Here is a 14,598-nt window from a genome sequence, read left to right as displayed (position 1 = left end):
ACTGCGACTAAGCTTTCATGCACAAAACTTCAGAAGCCATGCAAAACTGCACAGAGGAGCGTAACTGCTTTAGCAGCGATATATATGCAGTTAGATCGCTTTCAGTTTCATCTGTCATTGATGCCTAATTAAACTTGCTGGGAAGCTGAGAACCGCTCGGAGAACAATTAGCACAGTTAATATTGTATAAAGGCATCAGCATATTTTGTTTTTCATTCAATGAAGCCACATTCCAGAGATTCCCCGTGAATACACATGGACTACAAGTCACCCTAGACTTCTTACAAACTTCCCTGTCGTTCCCCAGCAGATTTATTAAATTCCATTAAACTTTCAGTTGCATTCCTAATATGATGGTCTTAAGGTCTTTTAAAGATAACAAACAGATATAAAAGGCCTTAACCAACCTTTTTAACACAAACCCTAATGATCCAGCTCTACTTTTACTTGTATGTGCCTCAGTGGAGGCGTTTAGTAATATTTAATGACTTCATTCATGCCACAAGCAAAAGCACTTTTTAACTCATTTGATGAATTATTCTGCTAAACTCTTAATATTTTAATAAACAAGAAAGATTCATGTGGCCTGACACTGAAGATCTCATTAAAAGTTCTCAGTGATTTTGCTTCATACATGTGGCACTCTTTTCTTTCCAGCAAAATGTTACATCTGAAAAACAGAACAAGCCCAGTCATTTATACTTCTGAGCTCATTCTAATTTACTGTAAATGTCTATCTAGGGGAGCAATGAAAAAGGGAAGTACAAATGCATTACACCAGTACCCACACAAGATATTTTAGCCTGATTAATTTACAATAAACAGTAGGCATCAGTTGAAGAGTTGACTAAATTAAATTACCGTTACAAAAAGTTAAATGTTAATTTCTTGAGGAGTAAGAATATGACTGAATTTAAATTGAGTCCATACCCTTTGCCCTGAATGGAAAAGTAGATTTTTAAAACAGTCCAAGTTTAAAGTTATATAGTGATAGCTGCAATGCAACACTACATGTGATTTCTTAAAGAGCAATAAAATACACAGATTGCTTCAGTTTACCTATCTATGAATATCAACAATGAGGATGTTTTTTTCTTCTCTTTTTCAGTGAAGCTATGCCACACCAGTGAAACCAGCCTTATGTTTTAACAAATAACTATTGTTCTAATGAAAAACAAAGAGATTTGTTCCCAGAAGGGAACATTTCAATGATGCTGTAACTAGGTAGCCATATGTCTAAAGGATAGGATCAGTGCATTTTATGATCAAATGAAAGAGATTTTCAAATCTTAGACAATCTGAAGTGTGCTTTGTGAGACTACCACTACATAAACATAAGACAATCACATTTTTAAAACTCGGTGTAGTGTTTTCTTTTCATCACATAAAATAATTTTAGCTAAATTTTCCCCTATGGAATCAGATCTTTTGTTAATCATATTCATGGAACATGGGCAAAGTAAATTGTCTGGCTTCTTTAATTAGTCCTATATAATATCAAACATGACATATGAAAAGAACTTTAGAAAACTCATAACTTTTACAAATCAATGTAAGCTTTCTGCAATCATTTGTTATTAATATCATCAGCAGAAATATGCTCTGACAACTGTTGCAATCTCCAAACAAGAAACACTCAGAACAATGGTGCATACACATTATAACACAACAGGGAGTTCTGAATAAAATTAATTTAATTTCCATGGTACAGACTTAAGGGAAGCAAATGCAAGATGGACTTTGACTGTCCATTCATAACAGCTGGGCAAAATTAACCCTTCTATGTCTTTAGTCTTAGAATTTAAATGATAATGTCACTAAGGTTATGATCTTATAATTTCCGCAGCGCCCTACTTGTGTCATTTGCACACATTTAAATTTACATACAGATGCATAGCTAAACAGATTAAAACAAACTGCACACAAAAGTAAAGGAAATGCTAAGGAAAGCAATCTTTCTATAATGCACATGACACCAGCAATGTGATGAAAAAAGTCTTTACCTAACAATTCAAAATAACTTGATTTTATTCCCCACAGTGAACAGATATTCCAACCCCCAAATGGAAAAATACTGAAATGTGTAGACTGCAACCACTCTACTTCTGAAATAATTTCAACAAGCCTTCAGATTCCTGCATAACTGATTCAACGCAACACCAATATATTGTCCTGTCATATTAAATATGCATGAGGTGCGTGCGCAGAATCCAACTGAGGACCACATTTCCATGCTGGATTCGTGAAGCAACCGCTTGACATCCAATTTATTTTGGGTTCTTTAAAATTATGTTTCATAGCTGTGCTTTTTCTTTGTAGTGCTGACAGATAGAGTCCCACCTGTAGTATCACTCTAAGCCAGTTAAGAAAACATTTCTCTTCAGAAATTACTGAAAAGTAAAAGCAAAGTGAGGTAGTTTATGTCCTCTGGCTCAGTCTCTGTCAGCATACTTCACAAACAAGAACATACACATCCAAATTAATAAATTAAATTTAGACAATTTTGCAAATTATTTGGATAAAATCAGAATCTTGAACAAACATCAGTAAAGAAATTGTTTATTCCCTTAACATTTAAACAATTTATATTCAGTAGAAATCTTGTGCCCGCACTGTTTCAAAAACCAGAGTAATTACAGGTTTGAATTCATTATAAAGCCAAAGAATTTCAATTTAAAATAATCCATTTGTCACATAGCGAATCTGACAATACTATCATGCCACTGAAAAATAGTTTTTCTAGAATACAATATACTGAATATATTATTTCAAGATTTGAAAGATAAATATGAGTAGGCTTTTTTTATATAACCTATCATTTAAAATAGACCACAAATGAATTTAGTCACAGGCTCTTAGTCAACAGTAAATAATTATTGGTATAACTGGCTTACAATTGACAGTGACATTCAACCGATTATGTAGACTGCCATGTAAAACCATCCTTCTTCCAACACAAATTTGGTGGTCTGAAGCATTTGTTGAGCTGCAGTTTAAGTTTCAGAATTAGCATTTCTGTATGTACACTGCACCATACCTTATTACTCTTTCAAACCCATAAACTTAAGACAACAACCTAACACTGCATTACAGTGACATTTTTTAATTTTGTTCTTCTGCTGTGCTTGACAGCAAAACAGAACTCATAAGTGCTTTGTACAAGAAAAAAACTTTTGATAAGGTACTGTATATAAGCACTTTTTAATTGAAAGCCAATAGTAAGATTGATTACTGGATAACTGAAGATTAAGTGTGCAACATCAGTGAATGTTAAATAAAAAATGTGACTTGATTGTTGAATTTCTGCAGAGCAAGGTTATAATTTTGAATCACAGAAAGATTAATAGACAAAACCTTGACAATTACACACATAATTAAGTCTACACAGAATGTTAACTTATGCAAATCTCCGAGTTCACAATCAATCCATCAATATATATGATACCCCTCCTTCAAACAGCAAACAATTTTGTAACTGAAGAATCCAGTACAGAAATCGTAAATGTAAAATATTTGCTAAATATCAACTCATTGTTAACCCAGTAACTGACCTTGCCTTTTCGCAGACCTTTAATTAACTCACAATAGCCCTCAACTATAATTAATCTGCTGCAACGTGAACACAACATGAAGCATCGCAACAATGCAGTAATGGCACAATGAGCTCCAAAATTATAAATTAATTGCTGGGAGAAAACAAAACAAAAACAAGTAACACAATGACTATATAAACACACTGCCTACATGGCAAATAAATTAAATTAAATTACACAGTGTTAAAAGGTTTTGCTACTGCTGCATTTGTTCAGTTAAGCATCTTCATTTTACAGCAAATAAAATCTGACCACTGTCTTCCAACAGAAACCCCGTTTTTTACTCTTGATGCAGACAAGTTAGTTCTCACTGGACACAAATTCATATTTACTCCCAATGTTAAGTGCTGTCTACAGATAAGCAATGCTGCACTTCCACTGTGCCTTCTATAATACCTGTTTTTCTGAACTTTCTTGTATACTCTGATTGCTCGTGCAGAAGGCAAGGTGACAACATTTTATCCTTAATCAGATGAAACAAGTGAACATTTTATATGCATTTGCAAATGACCATGTACTTATATGTAACAGACACACTACCAACCCTTCATGAAACATCATCGTCCCATTGAAGAGAACAGTGTTCACACTCAGTGTGATACAAGTGCCAAAACGCTGGTAGCCATTCTCAGTAGCAATGTTCATTCCTGCATAAAAACGAGTACCAGTCATTTTGTGTTCCAATACATTCCAAAGGTAAAGCTATTATAAATATTTGCAGTTTGGAAAATATGTCCGATAGATATTAGGTTGTAAAACACACATGAAAATGTCCTGCTGTGTAGTTACTGTAAGTGATGCCCTATACTGTACTTGTTTTATACTTGTTTTAACCTACAACGATCAAGTGATGATGTGTCTGTGTGCTCGTAGAGTCAGCAATACTGAACGCACTCTCGACGGTTCGAATACAATTTTCCTCATTGCACATTAAAGTTTAAACAGGAAAACAAAACTAGGTTATAACACAATTGCTATGTTATGACTAGTGAGCTTCTATGAGGCGCTGAGGCAAAGACACCCTTTTACGAAAAAACACAAAAGATAAAAATAAACGACGACACTGATACAAAGTTACCTCAGCTTCCAGGAGTTTTCAGACTGTGTCCTGGAATTGCTTCAAAATCTTTGGAGTATAAAATTTAAAACTGCTACACGACTAACGTCTGACAACAGGTGCTGTTACAATACAGTGACAGAGACAAAAATCAAACCACATACAACACAACTCCCGTTAATATCGACTGAAAACGCATACATTCGGTAAAATGTACTGTTTTGTGCATTCGTGTGCTTGCAAAGCGTACATTATGCAAACCTGCATATCTGTATTTTTACCCTTTTCACAGGACATAAGAACCTATAAATACAATGTCTTGTGTACACAGTGCAATGAATGGTACTGTATATAATATTTGGAAAATATAGCAGTGGAAAAAGATACACTACTGAATCTTAACCTTTTATTTATTGATTTGTGTCTTTCCCGATCGATAATTATACAATGAAAAAAGCCTTAGAAGTGAGCTAGAAGATGCTACTGCCTGAATTATTTTCCTAAATGCAAATAGCTGGGTACTTCTTTCTATTGTTTATACCCTGTACTTGACTTATGGCAACTTATAAATGATATTTATATTTACAGATAACAAAATCACTTTTGAGAGCCCATATCATTCATAGTCTCCACATTTGCTAATAGCTGCAGAGTAATCGAGAGAATTGATATCAAGTCGAAATAAAATTTAAATGACTTTAAACATTTCAAGTCCCTGAAATGTGTATTTAAATCAAAATACCATAGAACCCAGCAAACCAATAAGTAAGCAGATTTTAAACCGGATTTTTAGCAGTAATCTATGCCTGAAAGAGCTTACAAAAATATAAAAAGATTAAGTAGTACTTCATGGAACCTGCTTTCAGCATGGAACAAAACCATTTGTCAGGAAAGTCAATCGAAATGGATGTTTCACTGACTTAGCGGGTTTCTGAAATTGTAGTACTCAGCTACTCTGTAATTGCTGCGTGGTTTTATGTTTATTGTTAAGTTACTATTTATGTCTGGTGCTTTTACAGAAAGATCAAAACAAAAGCGCAAACAGCGTCCATTAAGTTATATGGAGTTACTGCTACATGCATCTAGTGCAATGGTTCCTATGCGGAGTTAGAAACTAATTTTCATTTGCTCTATCAAAATCTACATCCTTTTAATTGACTTTTAAGGAATATATATAACTATTCTTAAATCGTAGAGGTTCTGTTTTCATAAACTCATACACTGTATAACCACTAGGTTCGGTTACACTTCTACGATTTCGTTTTTTTTTATGTTCCACCTACTAAAAGTGCTCCTCTTTTTGGAGGAGGTAACAGCGTAGCAGGGGTTGCTGCAAACCAATTGGTTGTGCCCTTCTCGGTTGCTAGAATTCCTTCGAGGAGAGGGAAACAGAAAAGTTTGGGAATTCTAGCCCTGTCTCATTTGGAAAGAAGCAAACGAAGTGTCGCATTCGGCTGCAAAGATGAACAGTATCTAAACGGTTCCGACTGGAACCGAGAACCCGGTCAGCATGTTGGACTACCGTGCGGTACCAGGCTGCAGAAAGAAGGAAAACACCTACAATTAAAAACAAGTCAAAGTAGCAGCGCACCAGCACTGACACGAGTTGCAAAATGTGACACGTTATTGAAAGATGGTGGAAACAGGTTAAATACACCGATACTGTACAATTAATATATAAACGCATTAGTTCCTAATTACCTTGTTGCAGTGATAATAGTCCAAAGAGCTCAGGCAACTTGGATCAGTTGGTAATGAACATGAACCCACGCTAGAAGGGGGTGCTGGATAAAATCTCACGTCCATCTCAGAGTCCGCAAGACTGACGGCATGAAAGCAGGTTCAATGTCTGTGACTCTCTCTCTCACTCTCTATTGTTTAACCGAACAAAAAAGAAACAGACGGAGAGAAAGAGAAAAGGGGTTGAGTCTTTCAGTGCACCCTTTCCTCACATCCGTTCGCGTTCTAACTTCAGCACCAACAAGCTTGCACGACTGATGCTCAATCGACTTTTTTAATTTATAAACTGGATCCTGTATTGTATTAAAAGATGCCAAGAAATGTGTTGTAGGAAAAAAGTAAAATATTCCAGTCCTTTATAAAAAAAAGTAACAAGACAATATTAATCAAATGTGTTAGTTGCTGTAGTCCCAAGTGCACATTAACTTTTTACTTTCCTTTAATAAGATTTGATTTTCTTTCGTCTTTTCCCCCAGTCTGTCGGCTCTGCGTTTCTATTTTCCCGCTACGTTCGCACTCCCTCTTAGCTTTGTCATGCAGCAGTGCTTATCCATGCGTTCAGCTCAGGAGAGAGTCTCTTTTCGACTGTTCCTCTCCATGCTAAATGCCATGCGACCTCTGCTGATAATAGAGGGAACACAGAGCCGAAGGGGGAGGGGAGCTCGCTGCCTTGGCAACTGCTCCAGTTTCTGTTATTGTGCGATTCACATTAGCCGAACACTACTGTAGTGCAGTTTGTACAGCCGCCCAGGAGAAAACGCGGGCTGCAGTGTGTATTCAGGGTAATAGTCGTTTTCATTGTTGCCATTAAGTTGAAGGGTGGGCTTCTTTACTTCATTTTGCAGGTTTAACAAGACATTCTCAGGACGAATATACAGTAATGTGTGTGCAGGCAAACATGCACATAGAAAGAATGATTAGTCACTCTCTCTAAATATAAGCACGCCCATATACTATATATGATGTTACTATTATGCCTTTTTTCTGTCACTTCATAAAGAAGTGGTCAAAATATTTGGTACTTAGATAACATTGGCTTCCCTGAGATGGGCTCTCAGTGTTGCACTTTTGTTTACTGTTTTGTCCTTCATTTCAATAGCCACTTTTCAGGCTTTGCTAAGGATACATCAGGACTGGGTTTTGATCTTGTTCAGTTTCCAGCAAGATTTTGTTGAATCTTCTGAACCCCCTTTGCATCAGAATAAAAGCTTAAGTAATTCCTGGTTTTAATGGCAATCAGCAAACCCATTAATTCAAAAGCCAATTCCATTATCAGTAACCTCCTATTCAAAAACAGGTCGTAAAAACATTTAGCAGCAACTTAATTTTGTGAAACATGTTTTCTTTTATGTGCTTCAATAATTATAAAAAATGACTAAAGGTATTGAATTACTGTATATACAACCAAAAAGAAGACAAGACTTAATACTCTCAAGAGTGTTTACACTTCCTGCAGTGAGGAACTGACATTCTGGTATAATGAGTTTCTTCTCTGGGCTATGCAGATCAGGCAATTGTAGACATGGCTGAGCCAGGGGTTCAAATCAAACATCCTAACACACATACTGTATACTGCATATATATATATATGCAGTATATATATATATGTGGAAAGTCTGCATGGGAAGACATGACATGAATAAAACCTTCTGGGCTAATGCCCAAAGGAACCACAAGCTCTTTTACCCAATTGCATAGATTTCCAAACCTTTCACCATCAACAGTTTAAAGCATATAAATCTCTACACATTTTGGTGTTGTGTCCCTGTCAAATAAGACGTCAGTTATTATCACCGTTTCTATACTGTATGTTCACATTGTGTGTAGAGAGAGTGAGAATGTGATTGCAATTTATTTGTAAGATGTTTGCAAACAGTAAGTAAAAACAAAATAAAATCAAAAACAAAGTTAATAGTGCCAAAATTCCCTTCTTTTACATGCCATATACTGTTTCTTCAAATATTTTTGCCCAGATATCTAATGTGTTCTTCCATCTGGACAAAAGTCACCTTAGAGCGTTCATGTATGGGAGATGTTTTTTACACTTGCAGTTTCAGCAAGTGATTTTACTGAACTGTTTCAGCCAAGGACTGGTTGAACGTACTGTAGTTGTCCGGAAACCAAACTGTGGGAGTGTTCTTTTTTCCTGCATAGGGCAACTGCATAGCCACAGACTGTAGTCATCAGATTTTTGGTTCAAATTTACCTTTTCAAAATCTTTTCCGACTTTGAAAGGGTACGTTCTGGAGTAGTTGAAAAGATCTAGAAATAGTGAGTATAATTGAATTGAATGTGTGATAATTTGTTGTGTGATTGACAGATGAAGTCTCACCTTGATGTATAGGAATTAATACATTTTCAAACTGCTTGAACAATGTAGTTTTGTAATTGTAGTTGAACAAAATTAGAATTATCTAAAAGAGAATTATCCCTGTAATAACTAATTGTTTCATAACTAATTATTTGCATCCTTTACAAACTTAAAGGTCTTAACTTTTGATTCATTTATTTGGGCTTTTATATGGTTATAGAACAATGTTTATTACAAGTTTTATTGGATTTGGGCTGTGTAAATATATCTGGGGATGTGCATAGTGATAAGATTATAATATAATTATATTATAATTCATATACTGTACGTTTTCAATTTACAGCTATTGTTGTGTTGTGTAAAGGTCTCATTATGTGCATGTTATTGTTCTACCTTGATGAAGGTAGAAGATTCTGGACTGAATAATTGGCCAATAAAAAAAAAGAATTCAGGAGCTGCTGGTATTGGTAGTGCATTTACGTGCTTCTGGATCCTTTTTCAGTTTCTTTATGAGATTTACAAACATTTGGCAGAATGGTACATGTCAAAAAGACTATAATTTTCATCTAATGTGGTGCTCCAGCTTGCTTCCAATGCAATGTAAAGATTAACAGGGAGTCAGAACATTATAGCTCTGACCCAAAGAAGGCTCCACAGCCGAAACGTTTCTTTTCATCTCTTTTCAGCATGGAATAAACCTTTATTTGTTCCATTATAGCTCCTGCCTGGCTACTCACGGGACACAAATTCCAATAGACTATAGGTGAACAGCATCCAACCTACCCTATATAGCATCTCAGTAAAAAACTATCTCAGAATCCCCTAGTACAGACTCTAGTATATTCTAGTACACATGCCACAACACATTAACCCCATATCCCATATAACCCCATGTTACACAGCATGGTTAAATGATATGTGGGCTTCCAGAATAGAAACATTTCGAACTCTATGGAAAGTAATAATAAATTATTGGTGCTGAAAGTTAAAGGGCATTTAATAAAGAGAAAAAAGTTTCTTAGAGCAGTGATTCCCAAATTGTGTGCAAGGGCGAGGTCTCAAGTGTTCAAAATAATCAGAAGAGATCACATCAAAAAGTCTGGATCAGGAGCCTTGTGTAACTGTTTCTAGCTTTGAACCAAATATTCAAGTTTTCTCATTGTAAAAAGTAACATCTCACATTGAAATTCTAGTTAAAAAAGTGAAATCAAATGTTTCTCATTAAAATTATAATCTAGTTGCAATATTAGTCCTTATTATTTTAAAATAATTAAGTGGGCAGCAAAATGTTTGGGACATTAAAAATGTGTCTTTCACAGAAAATGTTTGGAAAACACTGCTTTAGAGGAAAAATTATTCCTGCTACTAATCACACTTTCTAAAGTTGAAATAATTCTTTGTGAGTGCATTGTAAAATTATTACCATTATTTTTATGTAGTATTTTTCATTTGGGACATATTTATCCACTTTTAACAATACACACTATAGTAATCATGATTATGCTCAGAGATTTATTTCAAAAATGGAAAATAATGCAGCTACTAATATATGCAACAATAACATGGCCATATATAAATTCTGTGAAGGCCAGTTGATAAATGTGGAGCCTGCATATTTAATTGTGGATGCAGAATTGTTATTTATTTAGAATCCTCTTTCATTTTGTTTTAACAAAAATATTATTGCACAAAAAGTACACTGAAAAATACTGAAATGTTGGTGAGATACATTCTGCTGAAATCCTGTATTGCAGAATATGTTAACTTTACTCTGGATACAAAAAAGATTCACATAGGCAAATCTAAAATGTTTCATTGTGCTTACAATTTTGTTTTTGGTAATGGCAGATTCTCCAATTGACTGCAGAATCAAACAGAAATGGGAATTTCAGCAGGAGCTAGGAATGGATCAATTCATTTATTCAAAGTTTTAAAGTTTTTTTTCTTGAAAGTGCTGATGAAATAGAAAAAAAAAGATTTAATTCAAGCATGTCCTGAGGGCGAAGTGAGTTATTTTTCGTTCTGTGTGTTTAATATGGTTATCGTATTATGAAGAAGATTTTAGAGTAAATACAACAAATGCTACTGTGCACAACTCAACAAAAGAAAATACAGGAATTATTCTAATTTTACATATAACTCTGTATTGAGGGAGTAGTAGTCAGGGACTTGGGACCTATAACCCGAAGGTTGTGGGTTTCAATTCCAAGTGGGAAGGTGTTATATCCCTGAGCAAGATTTTTCAACCAGATTGCTCTGGTAAAATACCCCAGCTGTTAAAAGTATAAAACTGTCAACAAAATAAATCAATATTATGTGTATATACAGTATGTATGAGTCAATCAGTGAATTATCCAGAAAACCCGTCTCACTGGTAGGGAAGACTAATTTTTTAACACAATCACCTACAGCCATACACGTCTGTCATCTCTCCACAAAGCTATGGATTCCCTAGTTAAAAAAATGTTAGATGGTCCCTGGGCATTTCCTGCACCACCATGTGGATTCATCCTAACTAAAGAACATTCTCTTTAGAAAATTAATGGAATACTGAAGGATCTCATTTGAACCTGACCTCAGTTACCACCTGCACAGGCTGAAAACAATAATTATATGGTCATTTTCTGATGTAAAGCCCAGCGAAGAACAAGCAGAGAATCCAGCATCAAACTTTTGTCTCTTTCAGATGTCTGTGGATAAAATCTAAAACATATTAATCTATGCCACAACCCAGTACCTGTGAAAACAGCCAGCCTGTGTTCACATACGATCGGGGAGGCAATGACTGTATAAATACAATGTAATGAAGAATGTGTTTAGTTCATCACAAGTCATCTTTGTGAGGAAGTTATGAAACATTAACATTAATGAAACATTAATTTAAAGAAGAAAAGACGGATTTCCAATATATATTCATTAAGCATATCAAAGTTTTACCAGCAATTTATAAGTTAGGTATAAAAATATTATGTTTTTTGAAAGTTTTAGCAAATGGTTTCTTTGGAAAATCATTATATTTTTTTGTCACAGCCTTAACTATTTTCCTGTAGCCTGTTACTTTTTTGTACGTGGGGGGGGAAGCTTTCAACTTACTAGGAAAAAGTCAGATTTAGGTCTTACTATAAGCCCAATTCTCATTCTCCAACACTCTGTCACAGGAATCCAAGCAGTCTGAACATTAAGTTTCTTCTCCTGCCTCTGTCTACGACCCTAGTAATGATATATATTTTTCAATGTTGTGCATCAGCAGTGAAAACACACACTAAACACTCTGTGCAGTATCCTTCTCAGTTTGAAATACCAGACACCAGCAGCAGAAATTAATTTTGGCAAGTGGATTTTCAAATCAGGGCAGACCTTATTTTATACCAACAATCCTTAATTGCTTAATCTGAAACAGCTGCACATTTGTCATTAAAGCAGGCAGAAATTGTTTGGGTGCTATGTGGGAAAGACTGATAGCTCAGCTGTCAGAGAACTTGCATGACATACAGAAGAGAGGAAAAATGTTCCAGCATATTGTTCATGCATTGAGTGCCTTTAAATGTGTCTGTCTGTTAGACTGACACTTACATTACCAATGTATTACCTTGTTAACCTGAGAAAAACAAGTCACTTTTAAAGAATAGCTTTAACTGAGTTTACCAGTACAGTATGTAGAATACATTGACCATTGTGGGAGTTATTCACTACTATCGTGGATCACATGCCACTAATTGTTCAGTCTTTGAATCTACATGTTCTTTTTATGGAAAAGTAACTGTTTTCCATGTGTGTAAACTGCATTCTTTGCACTCAATGAATTAGGAATGGCATTTTCCACAAAATTTGGTCAAAAGAAATTGACGATGCAATGGGTTTGAGCTCAGTTGTTCTTTAATCACTCTCTAATGTTGAATTTGACCTAGAATTCAAAGTCAATCCAGAACACTGCCTCAGGTTCAAGGACCATATTAAAGTGGAAGCTAACTTGCATTTAGCAGTGGAAAAAAGGAGGCACTTCTTTTGGTTGCCTAAAGCAAACTGCCCAGTCTTCAAAGAAAGAGGAAGGCAAGATCCTAAGATCAATAAACTAGTGGTAAGCAAACAAGAAATGGACCAAATAGCTTCCTCTCATTTGTAATTTTTTAAAAGTACCATTATAACATAAATAACCATGACTCACTGTTTGGGATACTGTATGTTGATTCTGTTTTGACCTGCTTTGACAAAAACCACCTGAAATTGTACAACTGAGCACCTTTGTCGCATAAATGCCAAGTTGAGACTGGTTTAGTTCTGTAAAGTGTAACCCGTGAGGCATAGTGAGAGGCAGGTAGGTAAACACACAAGCAGCTCCTGCAAATGGTTGTTTTGACAGATCCAATCAACTCCAGAATTTAAACATTCCCTTTTGGTATGGAGAGACTGTACCAGTTCATAACCTAGACAGCAAAACAAACAAATCCTAGTAAAAAACTAAAAAGGAATTTCTTAACAAAAGCATTAAGAAGGAAAAAAGATCAAGGCATGCAATCAGAGAAAGCAGTTGTCCAGGTGTGACTCTGAAGCAGCTGACTAATAATTTAATATTCTCCAAAGTACATATGATAAGGTCTTTTTTCATCCCTCACAACTAAACTGCAGATATCTTTTATCTAATAAGGGGCCTCAGTGGATTTGAAATACATACAGTAAAACATTTAACAAGGGTTGTTTAACCCATTCCCCTTTCATTGATGGCGTTTTACATCATGAGACAGTGTTCAATAGTAATGATGTTTGACATGTTATGAATTAGGATTCACAACTCATATTTAACTCCCTATCCTGTGAAGAAATAGGCAAGCAATAACATCACAGCTAAAAGCATAATAAGATTTTGTTCTTACAAAGTTACGAACTGATTTTAGAAATCTGGGGGTCTCCAGGACACTTACCATGTTTTATACATATCTATATATTAAAAAATGCTATGAGAAGTCACACATGCAGAGTGCAAAACTAACTATCCAGTTTATCCTATTTGGCCAGGGACACCTCTCTGTAATCAGCACTTGCATCTCTTACACAGCAGTAGCCTCATCTTTGTTTTTATCACCATGACTAACTATCTATCTGCTGATGGTAAGGCCCAGGAAGTACTCAGGAATCAACCTGTGCTACAGTATCTAGACTCCTCTCTTAGCTACCAAGCAATGCCCCACTTCAAGTGCCAACACCTCTAGTCATCCCCGGTTCAGATGGTCAACACTTTTCCTTGACAGCACACTTCAATGCCATTGAATTTGTATTTCTGTATATTTTCTCAGCATCTCTAGCTTGCTGAATCCAACAGCCCTGTAAATAAGCACCATCTGTTGCTACTGCACAAGCACACGCACACGCACAAGCACACCAGACTGGAACCCTTTTCCTCTGAGATGTTCTTATAAGCCTCTTAATTAGTCCAGAGGTCTGTCTAATTCCACACACAACCTATCCTGACAGCCTCTTTCCCTTACAAGGAACTTAACTCCCTCAAAGTAGTAATTACTCAATCAGTCCAACTGTGTCTTATTTGACAGGTGTTTACCAATTAAGTGGCTTTCATTCAGAACTAACTCCAACTACTTGACACCATCTCAGTGCAGTGCTGGTTTCAGGTTCACATGGTTTACTACAATTCAGACAACCCTCTCATGACATGATCATGCAAATTGACTGTTTAATCCAAATCTCTACAGTTGTATGTAATGGTTTTATTTTGCTATTTGTTTACACTGAATATCCTCTTAAGAAAATAAGAAAGGTTGCAATCAAGGTTTCAATCAAGAAGAAACCGTTCAGCTCATCTTGCTCATCTCATACAGAAGCTAAGGAAAGTAAAATTTCATTTCACCATTTTCAGCCTGTGCCTCAACCACATGGCTAAGAAG

At 35.6% G+C, this 14,598-nt stretch overlaps 1 protein-coding gene across 5 annotated transcripts in view; it reads right to left on the bottom strand.

Annotated features, from left to right (window-relative positions):
- tox2 (TOX high mobility group box family member 2) overlaps positions 1-6,997 on the bottom strand; it is a 148,030-nt gene extending 141,033 nt beyond the window's left edge. For 4 of the 5 annotated variants that reach the window (XM_088608239.1, XM_088608242.1, XM_088608240.1 and 1 more), the window contains exon 1: positions 6,352-6,997. In XM_088608239.1, coding sequence (XP_088464365.1) covers positions 6,352-6,456 — 105 coding nt within the window. In that variant the 5' untranslated portion in view covers positions 6,457-6,997. The remainder of the gene's footprint in view (positions 1-6,351) is intronic. The other variant, XM_088608238.1, reaches the window with a different exon arrangement.
- Between the last annotated feature and the right edge of the window lie 7,601 nt (positions 6,998-14,598).

This window comes from Lepisosteus platostomus, chromosome 15, assembly GCF_059453375.1.
Source record: "Lepisosteus platostomus isolate fLepPlt1 chromosome 15, fLepPlt1.hap1, whole genome shotgun sequence".
Lineage (NCBI taxonomy): Eukaryota > Metazoa > Chordata > Actinopteri > Semionotiformes > Lepisosteidae > Lepisosteus > Lepisosteus platostomus.
This window is presented reverse-complemented; position numbering and strand designations above follow the sequence as displayed.